The sequence below is a fragment of the Mesoplodon mirus genome, assembly GCF_964341445.2.
Source record: "Mesoplodon mirus genome assembly, chromosome: 14".
NCBI classification, from domain to species: domain Eukaryota; kingdom Metazoa; phylum Chordata; class Mammalia; order Artiodactyla; family Ziphiidae; genus Mesoplodon; species Mesoplodon mirus.
This window is the reverse complement of record NC_138990.1, coordinates 2,365,314-2,385,396: the sequence shown is the minus strand read 5'-3', so window position 1 is coordinate 2,385,396 and position 20,083 is coordinate 2,365,314. Positions and strand designations below refer to the sequence as shown.

Genomic DNA, 20,083 nt, shown 5'->3' with positions numbered 1-20,083 from the left:
TGGGGCTGTCCTTCTTATCTCTGTGCTTCTTTTTAAATTACATCCCCATTTTTCAAATACATTTTTTTTCTTATGGACCAACGTATTTAACCAGGTTCGATTGAAGCCTTGATGCTTGGAAGCAATCATTTGATGTTTGCTTATTTGTGCACCTATCATTTATGTGCAGATTTTACTGTGTAGATTTTACTGTTTAGCTTTCAGAGACAATCTCAAACACACACACACCTGCGGTTTTTTGCTTGTTTTTTGTCTGTTTTAATTCTTGGTTGGAGAGAGAACTTCACTCTCTCCAGAAAGTAGAAGAGCAGATCCAGTCCCAGTCCAGGATGTGGGCATAACGCCTGATTCCCAGATGGGGTTTGCACAAGGAGAGCCTGTGAGCGCAGCTTTCCGTGGAACTCACCTCCGGAAGTCAGCGAGATTCTCTGCAACCATCTGCGCAAGGTGGCCTTGCAAAGTAAAGACAACGCTCTACCTACCTCAGCCCTGGGAACCGAACTCTGTCGAACAGATCGAAGGAAGCAAAGCACGCATGCGCATGGAGAAGCTGGAGTCGAAGACGCGCGGGTCGGGCGCACGCATGCGGCGGAAAGGCGGGAGGCGGAAGCGCGCGCCTCGGTGGTTGCTGTAGCCCTGGGTTAGCCAGAGCCGGAAGTGAGCCTGCTATGGCTCACAGGCCGAAAAGGACTTTCCGGCAGCGCCGAGCGGACTCTAGTGACAGCGACAGCACCCAGGAACCATTTGCTGAACCCGGGGCGTCGGGGGAGCAGGCAGACCTGGGCCCTGCGGAGGAAGGGCTGCCGTCTGGAGGAGGCCGCGCGGAAGCGGCGGAACTACCCCGCCGGGCCCGGGGTCGGGGCCGCGGCCGGGTCTGGGCCAGTTCCCGGCACTCCGCGAGAGCGGCTGCGCGTTTGGACGGAGGCTCGGACGTCCCAGGTGACGCGGGGCAGCAGGGTGGGTGCCCGGGGCGGGGTGTGGGGAGGATGGGGAAAGAGCCCGCGGGGTTCTCTAAAGGTTTCTGCAACCTTTTGCCAGCCAGGAACAACGATGAATCGCGGAGATAACCTGCCTGCGAACACTGGCCTGCTGCCTGCATCTCCGTATTGGGCCCCTTGGGGGAGTAGAAAGAATACTGCATGGTTTGGGCTTGTCCGTGTTTGCACTGTCAGATAAACCCTCACCAATTATATATAGCTTTAGTGCTGCACTTTATGCTTAGAAGAACCTAAATCGTCACAGAAGAGTTTAAAAATTCCTAATACTCCTAGGTAGGTGAAGGTACTTTCTGTCCCCAATTCTTTTCCTCGAAAACAAGCAAAACGATACACTAGAAAAATTTAGGTGACAGGCTTTGGGACATTTTCTTTTGCGTTTTGTTTTTTAATCGGTTATTTAAAGAAAAGATAAAAATAGCAATATATGCCACTAACAGATTGGTGACCCTGTAGAGTACCAATAATGGTGTTAAATACAATGTAGTAATTTTGAAGTACCTTTGCATTCTTAAAAATAGAATTCAAGCAGCATAAACTTGTTTACATAAGATGTGTTCTAGTTTGAATTGGAGTTTAATAATAATATGGTTAAGAATAAAACTGTATAGTTAGGAAAAGTTAGAAATAAAAACACAGGAACAAGGACTTGGAAGGAACTTGTATAAGTAGGGTCTTGAAGTTTAAATACATTAACTTCTGACTCAGACACACATAAAAATATTTGAGATTATGTTTCATTCTAAAAGGAACTTCTAAAAAAATTCAATAGTGAAGCTCGTAGTAAAGGCCCTAAAAGCAACCAGCTTCTCCAAATAAATGGCACTTTTTACCTACTTTTGTCTGCAAACCATGTTTTTCCAGGATACCTAACACTCGGGTTTAATGAACTGAGGTAATCCCCGGCCTGTTGACATGAGTAGAATCTCCAGTTTGTCACCTGTGGATGATGCCACCAATAGAATGATGATTCAGCATTTCTGGCTTGTCACAGGATGAAATAACCATGTAGAAAACAAACCTATGTTGCTAATGATATGTTACATAATTTATTGTTATTTTCAAGACAGTATACATGGTATAATTTCAATAAATAAAAAAGTATCTGTAAAAAAAACTATAGTTTTTGGTTAGTCTTGAGGTAAAAAAGTTTTCTCCCCACTATTTTTAGTCCAAGTGATTTTGGTGATTTCTTAGTCAGTGTCATAATCACCTGTTTATCTGAAGTTCTGATGACTTTTAAAATATTTTTTTCTTTATGTAAGAGTCATCTGGTTAAACTTTAATGGGGGGTGGGGCCCAGGAGTTGCCTCTTCTCTTGCCTTCCAAAACAGTGAAACAGTGGTTCTCAAACATTTTGGTCTTAAGAGTACCCTTTTGGTCTTAAAGGTATACCCTTTATACTCTTAAAAATAATTAAGGATCCCAAAGAGCTTTTGTTTCTGTGGATTATATCTATAATATTTACCATCTTAGGAATTAAGATAAATTTTTATTAATTCTTTTTAAAAATTAACTCATTATATGTAGGGATAAGAAACATTTTTATGAAAAATAACTTTTCTGATAAATAGTAAGAGTGACGTTTTCAATTTGCAAATCTCTTTAATGTCTGGCTTAATGGAAGACAGCTGAATTCTCACAGATATTTCTGCATTCAGTCTATTGAAATGTGTTGTTTTGTTTGAATGTATGAAGAAAACCACAGATAGATGACTAGGAGTACTTAAGAGCCTTTTTAGTTCATTAAAGGTGTTCTGCTTTAATATTACAATGAAGCTCAAAAAGTAATAGGTTCTTGGGGCTTCCCTGGTGGCGCAGTGGTTGAGAGTCCACCTGCTGATGCAGGGGACACGGGTTCGTGCTCCGGTCCGGGAAGATCCCACATGCCGCAGAGCAGCTGGGCCCGTGAGCCATGGCCGCTGAGCCTGCGTATCCGGAGCTTGTGCTCCGCAACGGGAGAGGCCACAACAGTGAGAGGCCCTCATACCGCAAAAAGAAAAAAAAAAAAAGTAATAGGTTCTTAAAGGTTAGTTTGCAGTGTGTGTCGACTGAAGAAAATGCACAACGTGAAAGTTTGTGAGTTGTTTTATTTGGAGCAAAATGAGAACTATAGCCCAGGAGACAGCGTTTCAGGTAGCTTTGAGAAACTGCTCCACAGAGGTAGGGGAGAGGTCAGTGTTACATATGATATTAGTGAAGAGGGGTTTGTGCGGTCAGACACACATTTTGGCAGAACCTTGCTGCTAGTCATGAGGAGCAGACGTCACCATTAATGATTTTAGTGCTTTTCCAGATATGAGGAGTTGTAAGGATCGGGCTTATAAAATCTTCTGAAAATATCTGTCTGAAGGCCTGTTCTGCCAGTTTTTCCCAAAGCACAGAGTACCTCATTCCTCATCTCTGCCCTGAACTCCTTTCAGGGTGTGTTGAAAATCAGCAGCTACAGCAGTTTGTGACTTAATCCTTGTAGATGCAGAAGGCAAGTGCTAAGTTTTAGTTGGCATGAGGAAGCTGAAACCATATCAGTCAATTCTTTGTACTCCACTAAATAAAATCTGTCGGTGTGTTTTGCACTTTGAATGGCTTTTACCCATGCATGATTGGTAACATCATGCATTGACTCTTTGGAAAGTAGTGGTTCACCCAGTTGCAGTTCTTGCAAGTGTTGGTACAATTTATTACAATGTCAAAAAAAATCTCTTAATGCTACTACTGACATCATCAGTCTTTAAGTATTGGAAAGCTATCAAGTTCACAGTAGAGGGTGTGCTTTCCCAAAATTATAGACTTCACTTGCAACCTCTAATCTTGAAGTGGTAGGCACGACTTTGCTCGTTTTTAAGAAAATGTTTGTCAGATACCCGTGTCTGAATAACTAGAGTTTGTCTGTCATTCTTTCAAGTAGAAAGGTTTTCCTCCTCGAAGACAGTGGTTAAGTTCAACTTGCAGCTCATCACACAAGTGCTTTACCTTGAGGCAACCATTGCATTTCAGTATGCGCCAGAAGTGCTTTATGCATGCTTCCATTTTGATCCACAGAATATTAAAAAGATATGTACTCAGGGCCAAAATTTAATAAAATTAATTTTTTATTGCTTCATTAAGGACAATAAGTGAAACTGACTATTTTTCTTGCTAGCACAAGGTGGAAAAGAATACAGTGGATGCTTCTGCAGATTGGTATCACTGTTACGATTCATACTAAAAAATTAGCGGTTTTATCCACCAATGGAGTAAAAAGGGCAAGTAACATGTTAATGTTGTGATGAAAGTAGTTTGGGTTTTCCCTCAGACCCACTGAAAGGGTCTGAGGGACCTCCAAGGGTAGATGAATCATACTCTGAGAACCACTGCTCTGGTGTAACTTTACTTCACTTTAAGAAGATGTAGGAGTTGTCATAAATAGCAGTAGCTAAGAAAGATATAAGCTACAGCTATATTCCTTGTCTTTTACACTTGATCTTAGCCAAATGGCCAAGAAGTGATATATTACTTTGTCTTTTAATTCTTGATTTTTACTCCAGCTTTTTTGAAATTTATATAGGTTTTCTAATTAAGGAACATTCTTAATATAAGAGTACTTATTTATGTAATCTTAAATCTTAAGATTATTCACAACTATTACAAAATATTTGTGAACTAACAAGTCCTTTTTTGTCAATAATACCATAAATTCCTTTACATTTTGCTCATTCAATTCTCACAATACCTCTGTGGGTGTTCTCTCTTAATGCTGTCTTTGTTTAATAGGTTAATTGACTGTGTCCTTTCCAGAATCACACAGTGGAAATAGATCCATGATTTGGTTTGAGGCTACAGTACTCATTATAGTACTTCTTACCACCAGCCATTGAAATGTAACTCAGTATTTATATTACAAGAGCCTAAATTCCAGAGTTGGATGAAATTAGATTGAAAGCCCAACTTCTCCATTTAGTAACTTTGTGACATTGGACATGTTATTTAGCCTTTCCAATCCTTAGTTTTCTCATCAGTAATAACATTTACTTTATAGAGTTGTGAATGTTAAATGAAATAAATCTTGTAAAACAGACTTCAGTGTGCCTAGCACATAGGAAATGTACGTTAAGTATTCTTTTCTTTTTCTATTTATTCACTATCACTATTTTTCTTTTTTCATTTAAATATTCTTTCACTTTTTGTCATTTTCTTTTTTCTCTTATGTTCCCTTTCCTCTTTTCATTTCATTCTTTAATGAAGGGAGTATTTTACTAGTTAAGTAGATAACACAAATAGGATACATCCTTGTACATTTATTAGACCATCCATTGATTTCAGAAAGAATGGAAATTAGAGAAAGATCTGCATATCTACTTTAAATATGTAGAGTAAAATTAAAACACCATATTTTACATATGCCATGTGTTGTTCACAATTTCAATTATTGATTCCAACATCTTGACTCTTTCTTGTTATATTCAAGAAAACATCCTGTTAGAATCCAGAGCGGTTGATCTTGCAACAGACGAAGAGGATGGAACACATCATTCTTCAGAAAGTAAAGATGATCAGAGTTCATCTTCCAATACCTCTAGCTCTCTGGAAGAAGAGTTTACATCACTAGGTTGGTAACTTTTGAATTTTGTTTAAGAACTTTATTTCTAGGCAGCTGAAAGCACGGACCCCAGAGACGGGGGTGGGACGATGGGGCTGCTGTTGCCGCCACCAAGAGACCTGTGTGTGAGCGCAGGTCACTGTCCATGCCCCCCTTCCGGGGAGCCTGTGCAGCCCGTCACTGCCGGGATCCTGGGATCCAGGGACGGTTTCCCCGGGAGAGCGCATGGCGTGCCTCGGGCTGGTGCTACGTCACGCTGGCCTCTGCCGCCGCAGGCTTGCCCCGCACTCTGTGCCCCTCCTTCCCCCCCGGCCTCAGTGAGCCAGAGTCCCCGAAGCGGCAGCTCCTTTAACCCTGTCCTGTCTGAGGGAGGAACAGATGCCCTCCGGCGACCTACAGGCAGAGGCGGGGCCAAATCCAAAGCTGAGACCCGGGAGCTGTGAGAACAAAGAAGAGAAAGGGAAATCTCTCCCAGCAGCCTCAGAAGCAGCGGACTAAAACTCCACAATCAACTTGATGTACCCTGCATCTGTGGAATACATGAATAGACAAGGAATCATCACAAATTGAGGAGTCTGAGCCGTGTGGATGAAAGGTTCTTGGTGCTTCAGCCAGCAGTCAGTGCTGTGCCTCTGAGGTGGGAGAGCCAACTTCAGGACACTGGTCCACAAGAGACCTTCCAGCTCCATATAATATCAAATGGCGAAAATCTTCCAGAGATCTCCATCTCAACACCAGCACCAGCTTCACTCAATGACCAGCAAGCTACAGTGCTGGACACACTATGCCAAACAACTAGCAAGACAGGAACACAACGCCACCCATTAGCAGAGAGGCTGCCTAAAATCATAAAAAGTCCACAGACACCCCAAAACACACCACCAGACGTGGACCTGCCCACCAGAAAGACAAGATCCAGCCTCACCCACCAGAACATAGGCACTAGTCCCCTCCACCAGGAAGCCTACACAACCCACTGAACCAACCTTAGCCACTGGGGACAGACACCAAAAACTACAGGAACTACAGACATGCAGCCTGCAAAAAGTAGACCCCAAACACAGTAAGATAAGCAAAATGAGAAGACAGAAAAACACACAGCAGGAGAAGGAGCAAGATAAAAACCCACCAGACCTAACAAATGAAGAGGAAATAGGCAGTCTACCTGAAAAAGAATTCAGAATAATGATAGTAAAGATGATGCAAAATCTTGGAAATAGAATAGACAAATGCAAGAAACAGTTAACAAGGACCTAGAAGAACTAAAAATGAATCAAGCAACGATTAGAAACACAATAAGTGAAATTAAAAATACTCTAGATGGGATCAATAGCAGAATAACTGAGGCAGAAGAACGGATAAGTGATGTGGAAGATAAAATACTGGAAATAACTACTGCAGAGCAGAAAAAAGAATAAGGAATGAAAAGAACTGAGGACAGTCTCAGACCTCTGGGACAACATTAAACGCACCAACATTCGAATTATAGGGGTTCCAGAAGAAGAAGAGAAAAAGAAAGGGACTGAGAAAATATTTGAAGAGTTTATAGTTGAAGACTTCCCTAATATGGGAAAGGAAATAGTTAATCAAGTCCTGGAGGCACAGAGAGTCCCATACAGGATAAACCCAAGGAGAAATATGCCAAGACACATATTAATCAAACTGTCAAAAATTAAATACAAAGAAAAAATATTAAAAGCAGCAAGGGAAAAACAACAAATAACACACAAGGGAATCCCCATAAGGATAACAGCTGATCTTTCAGCAGAAACTCTGCAAGCCAGAAGGGAGTGTCAGGACATATTTAAAGTGATGAAGGAGAAAAAACTGCAACCAAGATTACTCAGCAAGGATCTCATTCAGATTTGATGGAGAAATTAAAATGTTTACAGACAAGAAAAAGCTGAGAGAGTTCAGCACCACCAAACCAGCTTTACAACAAATGCTAAAGGAACTTCTCTAGGCACGAAACACAACAGAAGGAAAAGACCTACAATAACGAACCCAAAACAATTAAGAAAATGGGAATAGGTACATACATATCGATAATTACCTTAAATGTAAATGGACTAAATGCTCCCACCAAAAGACACAGATTGGCTGAATGGATACAAGAACAAGACCCATATATATGCTGTCTACAAGAGACCCACTTCAGACCTAGAGACACATACAGACTGAAAGTAAGGGGATGGAAAAAGATATTCCATGCAAATGGAAACCAAAAGAAAGCTGGAGTAGCAATTCTCATAGAAGACAAAATAGACTTTAAAGACTACTAGAAGAGACAAAGAAGGACACTACATAATGTTCAAGGGATCAATCCAAGAAGAAGATATAACAATTGTAAATATTTATACACCCAACATAGGAGCACCTCAATACATAAGGCAAATACTAACAGCCATAAAAGGGGAAATTGACAGTAACACATTCATAGTAAGGGACTTTAACACCCCACTTTCACCAATAGACAGATCATCCAAAATGAAAATAAATAAGGAAACACAAGCTTTAAATGATACATTAAACAAGACGAACTTAATTGATATTTATAGGACATTCCATTGAAAAACAACAATACACATTTTTCTCAAGTGCTCATGGAACATTCTCCAGGATAGATCATATCTCGGGTCACAAATCAAGCCTTGGTAAATTTAAGAAAATTGAAATTGTATCAAGTATCTTTTCCGACCACAATGCTATGAGACTACATTTCAATTACAGGAAAAGATCTGTAAAAAATACAAACACATGGAGGCTAAACAATACACTACTTAATAACGAAGTGATCACTGAAGAAATCTAGGAGAAAATAAAAACATACCTAGAAACAAATGACAATGGAGACACAATGACCCAAAACCTATGGGATGCAGCAAAAGCAGTTCTAAGAGGGAAGTTTATAGCAATACAATCCTACCTTAAGAAACGGGAAACATCTCAAATAAACAACCTAACCTTGCACCTAAAGCAATTAGAGACAGAAGAACAAAAACACCCCAAGGTTAGCAGAAGGAAAGAAATCATAAAAATCAGATCAGAAATGAATGAAAAAGAAGAAAACGATAGCAAAGATCAAAACTAAAAGCTGGTTCTTTGAGAAGATAAACAAAATTGATAAACCATTAGCCAGACTCATCCAGAAAAAAAGGGAGAAGACTCAATAGAATTAGAAATGAAAAAGGAGAAGTAACAACTGACACTATAGAAATACAAAAGATCATGAGAGATTACTACAAGCAACTCTATGCCAGTAAAATGGACAACCTGGAAGAAATGGACAAATTCTTAGAAATGCACAACCTGCCAAGACTGAATCAGGAAGAAATAGAAAATATAAAAAGACCAATCACAAGCACTGAAGTTTAAACTGTGATAAAAAAATCTTCCAACAAACAAAAGCCCAGGACCAGATGGCTTCACAGGCGAATTCTATCAAACATTTAGAGAAGAGCTAACACCTATCCTTCTCAAACTCTTCCAAAATAGAGCAGAGGGAGGAACACTCCCAAACTCATTCTACGAGGCCACCATCACCTTGATACCAAAACCAGACAAGGATGTCACAAAGAAAGAAAACTACAGGCCAATATCACTGATGAACATAGATGCAAAAATCCTCAGCAAAATACTAGCAAACAGAATCCAACAGCACATTAAAAGGATCGTACACCATGATCAAGTGGGGTTTATTCCAGGAATGCAAGGATTCTTCAGTATACGCAAATCAATCAGCGTGATACACCATATTAACAAATTGAAGGAGAAAAACAGTATGATCATCTCAATAGATGCAGAGAAAGCTTTCAACAAAATTCAACACCCATTTATGATAAAAGCCCTGCAGAAAGTAGGCATAGAGGGAACTTTCCTCAACATAATAAAAGCCATATATGACAAACCCACAGCCAACATCATCCTTAATGGTGAAAAACTGAAACCATTTCCACTAAGATCAGGAACAAGACAAGGTTGCCCACACTCACCATTCTTACTCAACATAGTTTTGGAAGTTTTAGCCATAGCACTCAGAGAAAAGGAAATAAAAGGAATCCAAATAGGAGAAGAAGAAGTAAAGCTGTCACTGTTTTCATAGGACATGATACTATACATAGAGAATCCTAAAGATGCTACCAGAAAACTACTAGAGCTAATCAATGAATTTGGTAAAGTAGCAGGATTCAAAATTCACAGAAATCTCTGGCATTCCTATATACTAATGATGAAAAATCTGAAAGTGAAATCAAGAAAACACTCCCATTTACCATTGCAACAAAAAGAATAAAATATCTAGGAATAAGCCTACCTAAGCAGACAAAAGACCTGTATGCAGAAAATTATAAGACACTGATGAAAGAAATTAAAGATGACACAAATAGATGGAGAGATATACCATGTTCTTGGATTGGAAGAATCAACATTGTGAAAATGACTCTACTACCCAAAGCAATCTGCAGATTCAATGCAAATCCTATCAAACTACCACTGTCATTTTTCACAGAACTAGAACAAAAAATTTCACAATTTGTATCGAAACACAAAAGACCCCTAATAGCCAAAGCAATCTTGAGAACGAAAAATGGAGCTGGAGGAATCAGGCTCCCTGACTTCAGACTATACTACAAAGCTACAGTTATCAAGACAGTATGGTACAGGCACAAAAACAGAAAGATCAATGGAACAGAATAGAAAGCCCAGAGATAAACCCACGCACATATGGTCACCTTATCTTTGATAAAGGAGGCAAGAATATACAGTGGAGAAAGGACAGCCTCTTCAATAAGTGGTGCTGGGAAAACTGGACAGGTACATGTAAAAGTATGAGATTAGATCACTCCCTAACACCATACACAAAAATAAACTCAAAATGGATTAAAGACCTAACTGTAAGGCCAGAAACTATCAAACACTTAGAGGGAAACATAGGCAGAACACTCTATGACATAAATCAGAGCAAGATCCTTTTTGACCCACCTCCTAGAGAAATGGAAATAAAAACAAAGATAAACAAATGGGACCTAATGAAACTTCAAAGCTTTTGCACAGCAAAGGAAACCATAAACAAGACCAAAAGACAACACTCACAATGGGAGAAAATATTTGCCAATGAAGCAACTGACAAAGGATTAATCTCCAAAATTTATAAGCAGCTCATGCAGCTCAATAACAAAAAAACAACCCAATCCAAAAATGGGCAGAAGACCTAAATAGACATTTCTCCAAAGAAGATATACAGACTGCCAACAAACACATGAAAGAATGCTCAACATCTTTAATCATTAGAGAAATGCAAATCAAAACTACAGTGAGATATCATCTCACACCAGTCAGAATGGCCATCATCAAAAAATCTAGAAACAATAAATGCTGGAGAGGGTGTGGAAAAAAGGGAAAACTCTTGCACTGCTGGTGGGAATGTGAATTGGTACAGCCACTATGGAGAGCAGTATGGAGGTTCCTTAAAAAACTACAAATAGAACTACCGTATCACCCAGCAATCCCACTACTGGGCATATACCCTGAGAAAACCATAATTCAAAAAGAGTCATGTACCAAAATGTTCATAGCAGCCCTATTTACAATAGCCCAGAGATGGAAACAACCTAAGTGTCCATCATCAGATGAATGGATAAAGAAGATGTGGCACATATATACAATGGAATATTACTCAGCCATAAAAAGAAACGAAATTGAGCTATTTGTAATGAGGTGGATAGACCTAGAGTCTGTCATACAGAGTGAAGTAAGTCGGAAAGAGAAAGACAAATACCGTATGCTAACACATATATATGGAATTTAAGAAGAAAAAAATGTCATGAAGAACCTAGGGGTAAGACAGGAATAAAGATACAGACCTACTTGAGAACGGACTTGAGGATATGGGGAGGGGGAAGGGTAAGCTGTGACAAAGCAAAAGAGAGGCATGGACATATACACTACCAAGCGTAAGGTAGATAGCTAGTGGGAAGGAGCCGCATAGCACAGGGAGATCAGCTCGGTGCTTTGTGACCACCTGGAGGGGTGGGATAGGGAGGGTGGGAGGGAGACGCAAGAGGGAGGGGATATAGGAACATATGTATATGTATAACTGATTTATTTTGTTATAAAGCAGAAGTTAGCACACCTTTGTTAAGCAATTATACTCCAATAAAGATGTAAAAAAAACCTTTATTTCTAATATTAGTATTTTTCTATAGCAGTGATTTTTTTAATTTAATTTTACTTTTTTATACTGCAGGTTCTTATTAGTTATCTGTTTTATACATATTAGTGTATATATGTCAATCCCAATCTCCCAATTCATCCCACCCCCTACCACGCCACTTTTCCCCCTTGGTGTCCTTGCGTTTGTTCTCTACATCTGTGTCACTGTTTTCCTTGCAAACCAGTTCATCTGTACCATTTTTCTAGATTCCACATATATGCATTAATATACGATATTTGTTTTTTTCTTACTGACTTACGTCGCTTTGTATGACAGTCTGTAGGTCCATCCACGTCTCTACAAATGACCCAGTTTCATTCCTTTTTATGGCTAATATTCCATTGTATATATGTACCACATCTTCTTTATCCATTCGTCTGTTGATGGGCATTTAGGTTGCTTCCATTACCTGGCTATTGTAAATAGTGCTGCAGTGAACACTGGGGTGCATGTGTCTTTTTGAATTATGGTTTTCTCTGGGTATATGCTCAGTAGTGGGATTGCTGGGTCATATGGTAATTCTATATTTAGTTTTTGAAGGAACCTCCATATTGTTCTCCATAGTGGCTGTATCAATTTACATTCCCACCAACAGTGCAAGAGGGTTCCCTTTTCTCCACACCCTCTGCAGCATGTGTTGTTTGTAGATTTTCTAATGGTGCCCATTGTAACTGGCGTCAGGTGATACCTCATTGTAGTTTTGATTTGCATTTCTCTAATAATTAGTGATGTTGAGCAGCTTTTCATGTGCCTCTTGGCCATCTGTATGTCTTCTTTGGAGAAATGTCTATTTACGTCTTCTACCATTTTTTGATTGGGTTCTTTGTTTTTTTTAAATATTGAGCTGCATGAGGTGTTTATATATTTTGGAGATTACTCCTTTGTCCATTGATTCGTCTGCAAATATTTTCTCCCCTTCTGAGGGCTGTCTTTTCATCTTGTTTACAGTTTCCTTTACTATGCAAAAGCTTTTAAGTTTCGTTAGGTCCCATTTGTTTATTTTTGTTTTTATTTCCATTACTCTAGGAGGTGGATCAAAAAAGACCTTGCCATGATTTATGTCAAAGAGTGTTCTTCCTATGTTTTCCTCTAAGAGTTTCCCATCTTACATTAGGTCTTTAATCCGTTTTGAATTTATTTTTGTGTGTGATGTCAGGGAGTGTTCTAATTTCATTCTTCTACATGTAGCTGCCCAGTTTTCCCAGCACCACTCATTAAAGAGACTGTCTTTTCTCCATTGCATATCCTTGCCTCCTTTGTCATAGATTAGTTGACCACAGGTGCGTGGGTTTATGTCTGGGCTTTCTATCCTGTTCCATTAGTCTGTATTTCTGTTTTTGTGCCAGAACCATATTGTCTTCATTACTGTAGCTTTGTAGTATAATCTGAAGTCAGGGAGCCTGATTCCTCCAGCTCCGTTTTTTTCCCTCAAGATTGCTTTGGCTGGGCTTCCCTGGAGGTGCAGTGGTTGAGAGTCCACCTGCCGATGCAGGGGACACGGGTTCATGCCCCGGTCCGGGAGGATCCCACATGCCGCGGAGTGCCTGGGCCCGTGAGCCATGGCCGCTGAGCCTGCATGTCCAGAGCCTGTGCTCCGCAATGGGAGAGGCCACAGCAGTGAGAGGCTCGCGTACCACAAAAAAATAATAATAATAATAATTCTATTGAAACAGATTTTGAGTCATTATTCATATCAAAATAGTGAAAAAATTGGAAAAATGGTGCTCTTTTCCTTTAAATATGAGGAATATTTCTCTCTGTTAGTATTTTGTTTTCAATGTCCTCCTCTTTGTTTCTTTCAGTAAATATCCCTGATGCAGCTTTTATTCAGGCAGCCTACCGAAAACGTGAATTGGCCAGGGCCCAAGAGGACTATATTTCTTTGGATGTAAAACATGCCTTCACCATCTCTGGTATGAAGAAAAACACTGAATATCCTGAGAGTGAGACTGATGATGATGAAAATATAATACCATTTACCCCGAAGCCTCAAACACTTAGACAAAAGATGGCTGAAAAAACAGGTACATATTTAATTTATTTATAATAAATGAACATTAAGGCATTTTTCATTAGAATATAATATTATGATAAAAATATCCATAAAAACATAATGTAGTATCTCCTATTCTAAAGGTTGTTTAAGTTATTTTTTAATACCAATGTATTTACTGACATCATGGCTTCTAAAATACATGTCTGTATCAAAATGTTATCAAAGGGTACATGCAATAATAATGTTTACTGTTATCTGATCTCCACTTGATCTTTCTTGACAGGTTAAAAAATTTGTAGAGTTTCCTATTTTTCATATTGAAAACTTTCATTGTCACCTTTATAAGATTTTTTTTAACATAGAAACATTGGTAGGATTTTGGTGTCATGTGTTAAAATCTTCCCTGCTCTAGTAAAAAGTTTTCCTCAACCAATAATCCTTAGGTATCAAAGAACTATTTTCACATTTCTCATTTGTAAACAATAATGTTTTACCAAGTTTTTGTCATTTCAAATAATACTATTTCAGAATGAGACTTTTGGTTCCTATTAACCCAGAAATTATTTTTGCATGTTTAGATTCTAAGGTAGAATTGAGAATCTCTGATAAAACCAAATGTTGCATTTTTTCCAAGCTTTTTCATATGTGAGACCATCATGTTTTGAGTGAGACAGTTTGGTGATAAATGCAGATTCTGAAGTCAGATTGCTAGATTCAGGTCCTAGGTTCAACACAGTCCTTAGATAGAGAACTGTGTTATGTAACATCGTGATATCTTCCTTTCTTTATAAAGAGAGAGTAAATTTTGAATTGTGAAGAAAAGGTTAACACATATAAAGAGCTGCTAAGCCATTTATAAGCTCCCCAATTGCTAATTTCTGCTGCTATTAGAATGGAAAAATATGGAATATTTATACATGAACTTTTTTTTTCAAGCAACCAGAAATGAAGAAACAAGTGAAGATAGTGAAGAAGATAAAAAATATCAAGATATTTGGGAAGAGCAGCAGATGAGAAAAGCAATTAAAATCACAAAGGTAATAATCTTTTATGCCATATGTATTAGTTTCCTGTGGCTACCGTAACAAATTACCACAAACTTGATGGCTAAAACAACAGACATCTATTCTCTCACAGTTGTTGAGGCTAGAAGTCTCAATTCATGGTGTTGGCAGGGCTGTGCTCCTTTTGAAGGCCCTAGGAAAGAATTCTTTTTTTTTTCCTTTTTTCCCCCCTTTTTCTTTTCTTAATTGAAGTTGAGTTGACATAACAGTATTGTGTTAGTTTCAGGTGTACTAGATAGTGATTGACTTTTATATACATTATGAAATAAATCACCATGATAAGTCTAGTAACAATCTTTCACCGTACAAAATTATTACAGTGTAATTGACTATGTTCTTTATGCTGTATATCATATCCCTGTGACTTATTTATTTTATAACTGGAAGTTTGTACCTCTTAATCCCCTTCACTTATTTCACCCTACCCCCATCCGCCTCCCCTCAGGCAACGACCAGTTTACTCTTTGTGTCTATATTGTCTGTTTCTGTTTTGTTTGTTTCATTTTTTAGATTCCACACATAAGTGAGATCAAAGAGATTGTCCTTCTCTGTCTTGTTACACTTAGCATAATACCCTCTATGTCCAACCATGTTGTTGCAAATGGCATGATTTCATTCTTTTTTATGGCTGAATAATACTCAATTGTGTATATATTACCACATATTCTTTATCTATTTGTATATCAGTGGACACTTAAGTTGCTTCCATATCTTGGCAATTGTGAATAATGCTGCAGTGAGCATAGGGTTGCATATAACTTTTCAAATTAACATTTTCGTTTTCTTCAGGTAATTACCCAGAGTGGAATTGCAGGATCATATGGTAGTTCTATTTTTAATATTTTGAGGAATCTCCATGCTGTTTTCCATGGTGGCTGCACCAATTTACATTCCCACCAACAATGCACAAGGGTTCCCTTTTCTCCACATCCTTGCCAACCCTTGTTGTTTGTTGTCTTTTTGATAATAACCATTCTAATAGGTGTGAGGTATCTTATTTTGGTGTTGATTTGCATTTCCCTGATGATTAGTGATGTTGAGCATCTTTTCATGTTTCTGTTGGCCATTTGTAAATCTTCTTTGAAGAAATGTCTTTTCAGATGCTCTGTGTATTTTTTGATCAGATTTTTTTGATATTGAGGTGTATGAGTTCTTTATATAATTTGAATATTAACAATTTATCACATATATCATTTGAAGATACCTCCTCCCATTCAGTAGAGTGCTTTTTTGTTTTATTGATGGTTTCCTTTGCTTGTGCAGGAGGTTTTTCAATTTGTAGTCTGATTTGATTATCTTTGCTTTTATTGCCCTTGCCTGAGAAGACATATCCAAAAAATACTGCTGAGACTCATGTTAAAGAGCATACTACCTATGTTTTCTTCTACTTTTATGGTTTCAAAAATGAGTTTTCTATATGGTATAAGAAAGTGGTCCAGTTTCATTCTTTTGCATGTAGCTGTCCAGTTTTCCCAGCACCATTTTTTTTTCTTTTTTTCTTTTTTTTATTAGTTTCTGCTTTATAACAAAGTGAATCAGTCATACATATACATCGGTTCCCACATCCCTTCCCTCATGCATCTCCCTCCCTCCCACCCTCCCCATCCCACCCCTCCAGGCGGTCACAAAGCACCGAGCTGATCTCCCTGTGCTCTGCAGCTGCTTCCCACTATCTATCTACCTTAACGTTTGGTAGTGTATATATGTCCATGCCTCTCTTTCGCTTTGTCACAGCTTACCCTTCTCCCTCCCCATATCCTCAAGTCCGTTCTCAAGTAGGTCTGTGTCTTTATTCCCATTTTACCCCTAGGTTCTTCATGACATTTTTTTTTAATTCCATATATATGTGTTAGCATACAGTATTTGTCTTTCTCTTTCTGACTTACTTCACTCTGTATGACAGACTCTAGGTCTATCCACCTCATTACAAATAGCTCAGTTTCGTTTCTTTTTATGGCTGAGTAATATTCCATTGTATATATGTGCCACATCTTCTTTATCCATTCATCCGATGATGGACACTTAGGTTGTTTCCATCTCTGGGCTATTGTGAATAGAGCTGCAATGAACATTTTGGTACATGTCTCTTTTTGAATTATGGTTTTCTCAGGGTATATGCCTAGTAGTGGGATTGCTGGATCATATGGTAGTTCTATTTTTAGTTTTTTAAGGAACTTCCATACTGTTCTCCATAGTGGCTGTACCAATTCACATTCCCACCAGCAGTGCAAGAGTGTTCCCTTTTCTCCACACCCTCTCCAGCATTTATTGTTTCTAGATTCCTTGATGATGGCCATTCTGACTGGTGTGAGATGATATCTCATTGTAGTTTTGATTTGCATTTCTCTAATGATTAATGATGTTGAGCATTCTTTCATGTGTTTGTTGGCAGTCTGTATATCTTCTTTGGAGAAATGCCTGTTTAAGTCTTCTGCCCATTTTTGGATTGGGTTGTTTGTTTTTTTGCTATTGAGCTGCATGAGCTGTTTATAAATTTTGGAGGAATCAGGCTCCCTGACTTCAGACTATACTACAAAGCTACAGTAATCAAGACAGTGTGGTACTGGCACAAAAACAGAAAGATAGATCAATAGAACAGGATAGAAAGCCCAGAGATAAACCCACGCACATATGGTCAACTTATCTTTGATAAAGGAGGCAGGAATGTACAGTGGAGAAAGGACAGCCCCAGCACCATTTATTGAAGGGACTGCCTTCTCCCCCATTGTATATCCTTGTCGCCTTTGTTGTAGATTAGTTGACCATATAAGTATGGGTTTATATCTGGGCTCTCTATTCTGTTCCATTGATCTATGTGTCTGTTTTTGTGACAGTAACATACTGTTTTGATTACAATATAGTTTGAAATATGTAGTGTGAAACCAAGGAGCTTGATATCCCTAGCTTTGTTCCTTCTCAAGATTGCTTTGGCTGTTTCAGGGTCTTTTGTAGTTCCATATAAATGTCAAGATTATTTGTTCTAGTTCCATGAAATATTTCATTGGCATTTTGGTAGGGATTGAATTGAATCTCCCAGCAGAGAATTCTTTCTTGCTTTTTGTAAGTTCTGGTAGCTCCAGGTATTCCTTGCTTTGTGACTACATAACTTCTATCTCTACCTCCTTCTTCACATGGCCTTCTCTACGCTCTACTTTGTGTGTCTCTTATAAGGATACTTGTCATTGGATTTAGGGCCTACTTGGGTAATCCAGGATAATCTCATCTTGAGATTCTTCACTTAATTATAACCACAAAGACCCTTTTTCCAAATAAGGTCATATTCAGAGGTTCCAGGGGTTAAGATATAGACCTATCTTTGGGAGGCCATCATTCAACCCACTATACCATGTACATTAAGTTCTTTTCCCACTAGATTATGAATACTTTCTACATATTGTAAGTCCCTTGAGGGAACCATCTTTTTTACTTTTAATTTTACAGTTATATGGTAGATGCCTAAATGTGAAGTTCAAACAAATAAATAGTGAGGGTTAAAACAAAACTAACAAACAAAAAAAGTATTATACTTGAGGTGGAAAGTCCTAGATTTGGGTTGTGGCTCTACCACTAAAATACACTCTCCCTGAAGTCAAGAATTATTAACTACTTTTTTCCGTGTTATATCCCATAGTGTCTAATATTGTGAGAGCTCAATAATTATTGGTATGACTTTGAGAAAATAATTTCTTTTTTCTAAATCTCAGTTTTCTCATCAATAAAGTGGGAATAATAAAGTGGGAATGATAATGTTACCTACCTGAGTAGGTGGCTGTAAGGCTCAAAGTTATAATGGTCTAATCTAAGTCAAAGTGCTTATAAATTGTATAACAAACACAATTTTTATTTTTAATCTTTTTAACAGGAGTGCTTTGAAAGATTTTTTGCTCTTTTAAGCAAGAAAGTATTGTACGATCTTCATGTTATTAAAACTAAAAAGCTAAATAAAAGTAAGCCTTCAGTTACAACTTAGAAGTCTCTGAGCCATTTTTTTTTTTTTTTTAGTTATTTGCAGTCTGAATTTTTTTGCTGTTAGTAAGAACTGGTAAATATTTGCTTGGTTTTTTTCCTTCCTTTTTTTTTTCTTTCTTTTGTTCAGATGTGTGTTTTTTGAACTTTTCTCTTAAGGTAATGGCCAAGAGTAGTATTACTAATAGAGAAGATGAACATTTTTATGGCACTTATTACATTTTTCTCTGTTGTCTTCTAGAGAAAATTTAGATCACTCTGTAATGCCACTGTTATTATGGGAATGTTCTACCGTAATCTTGCCAGCTTTAGGTATAAGTTCACTTGGTGAAAATGGAATCTCAAGTTTATTTGATTTGCATTTTTATTGCTGATGTGGATGCATTTACTGATTTCTTTATTAAAGTTTTACTGCATGCCACTGTATTCGTTTCCTGTGACTGTTCTAACAAATTACTACAAACTGAATGACTTGAAACAACCAAATCCTATTTTCTCACACTTTTGGAGGCCAGAAGTCCAAAATCAAGGTGTTGATACGGCTACACTCCTTCCAAAAAGCTCTAGAGGATAATCTAGTCCTTGACTATTTTAGCTTCTGGTGGCTATTGGCATTCCTTGGCATATAGCTGTATCTCTCTACTCCATCTTCACATCACCTCCTCTTTTTGCATCCCAAACTCTCTCTCCTACTCTTCTATGAAGCTACATGTAATTACAGTTAGGACTCATTTAGATAATCCAGGATAAGCTCCTATTCCCCAGAACCTGAACTTAATCACATCTTTTGCCATATAAGGTAATATTCATTCACAGGTTTGGGATTTTAGAACCTGGGCATATCTCTTGGAGATCACTGTGTAGCCTCTATAACTACTTAACAGTGGTAGACAAAAGAATGTACAATCTTTGCAGGGGAGAGACAGCTAAACAAAAGAATTACAGTAAAATCTTACAAGGTTCTGTGACAGAATTCTATACAGGGTTCTGAAATAGCACAAAGGAACAAGTGAGTGGTCAGTTTTATAGGCGAGAGGGTGGATGAGAAGGTTTGGAAAAGCCTGTAAGAAAATGGTCAAATTTCAATGAGTCTTTGAAAGATGTTTATGATGTAAGAGATTTGAAGCAAAAGAGCATATCAGGGGTGAAGACATGAAGTTTGAAAAGGTCTGGTTAATTTGGGAATTTGTAGGTATGATTCGAACTGAAGAGGAGACTTGGTAAGAATTGATATGAGAAATGATCAAGTCTCATGGAAAATATAAAAAGTGT

The 20,083-nt window shown here is 38.2% G+C and overlaps 1 protein-coding gene across 3 annotated transcripts in view; it reads left to right on the top strand.

Annotated features, from left to right (window-relative positions):
• The first annotated feature begins 618 nt into the window (after positions 1-618).
• Positions 619-20,083, top strand: part of GCFC2 (GC-rich sequence DNA-binding factor 2) — a 68,933-nt gene continuing 49,468 nt past the window's right edge. For all 3 annotated transcript variants that reach the window (XM_082643013.1, XM_082643012.1, XM_082643014.1), the window contains exons 1-4: positions 619-939; positions 5,443-5,583; positions 13,588-13,809; positions 14,718-14,818. In XM_082643013.1, coding sequence (XP_082499139.1) covers positions 669-939; positions 5,443-5,583; positions 13,588-13,809; positions 14,718-14,818 — 735 coding nt within the window. In that variant the 5' untranslated portion in view covers positions 619-668. The remainder of the gene's footprint in view (positions 940-5,442; positions 5,584-13,587; positions 13,810-14,717; positions 14,819-20,083) is intronic.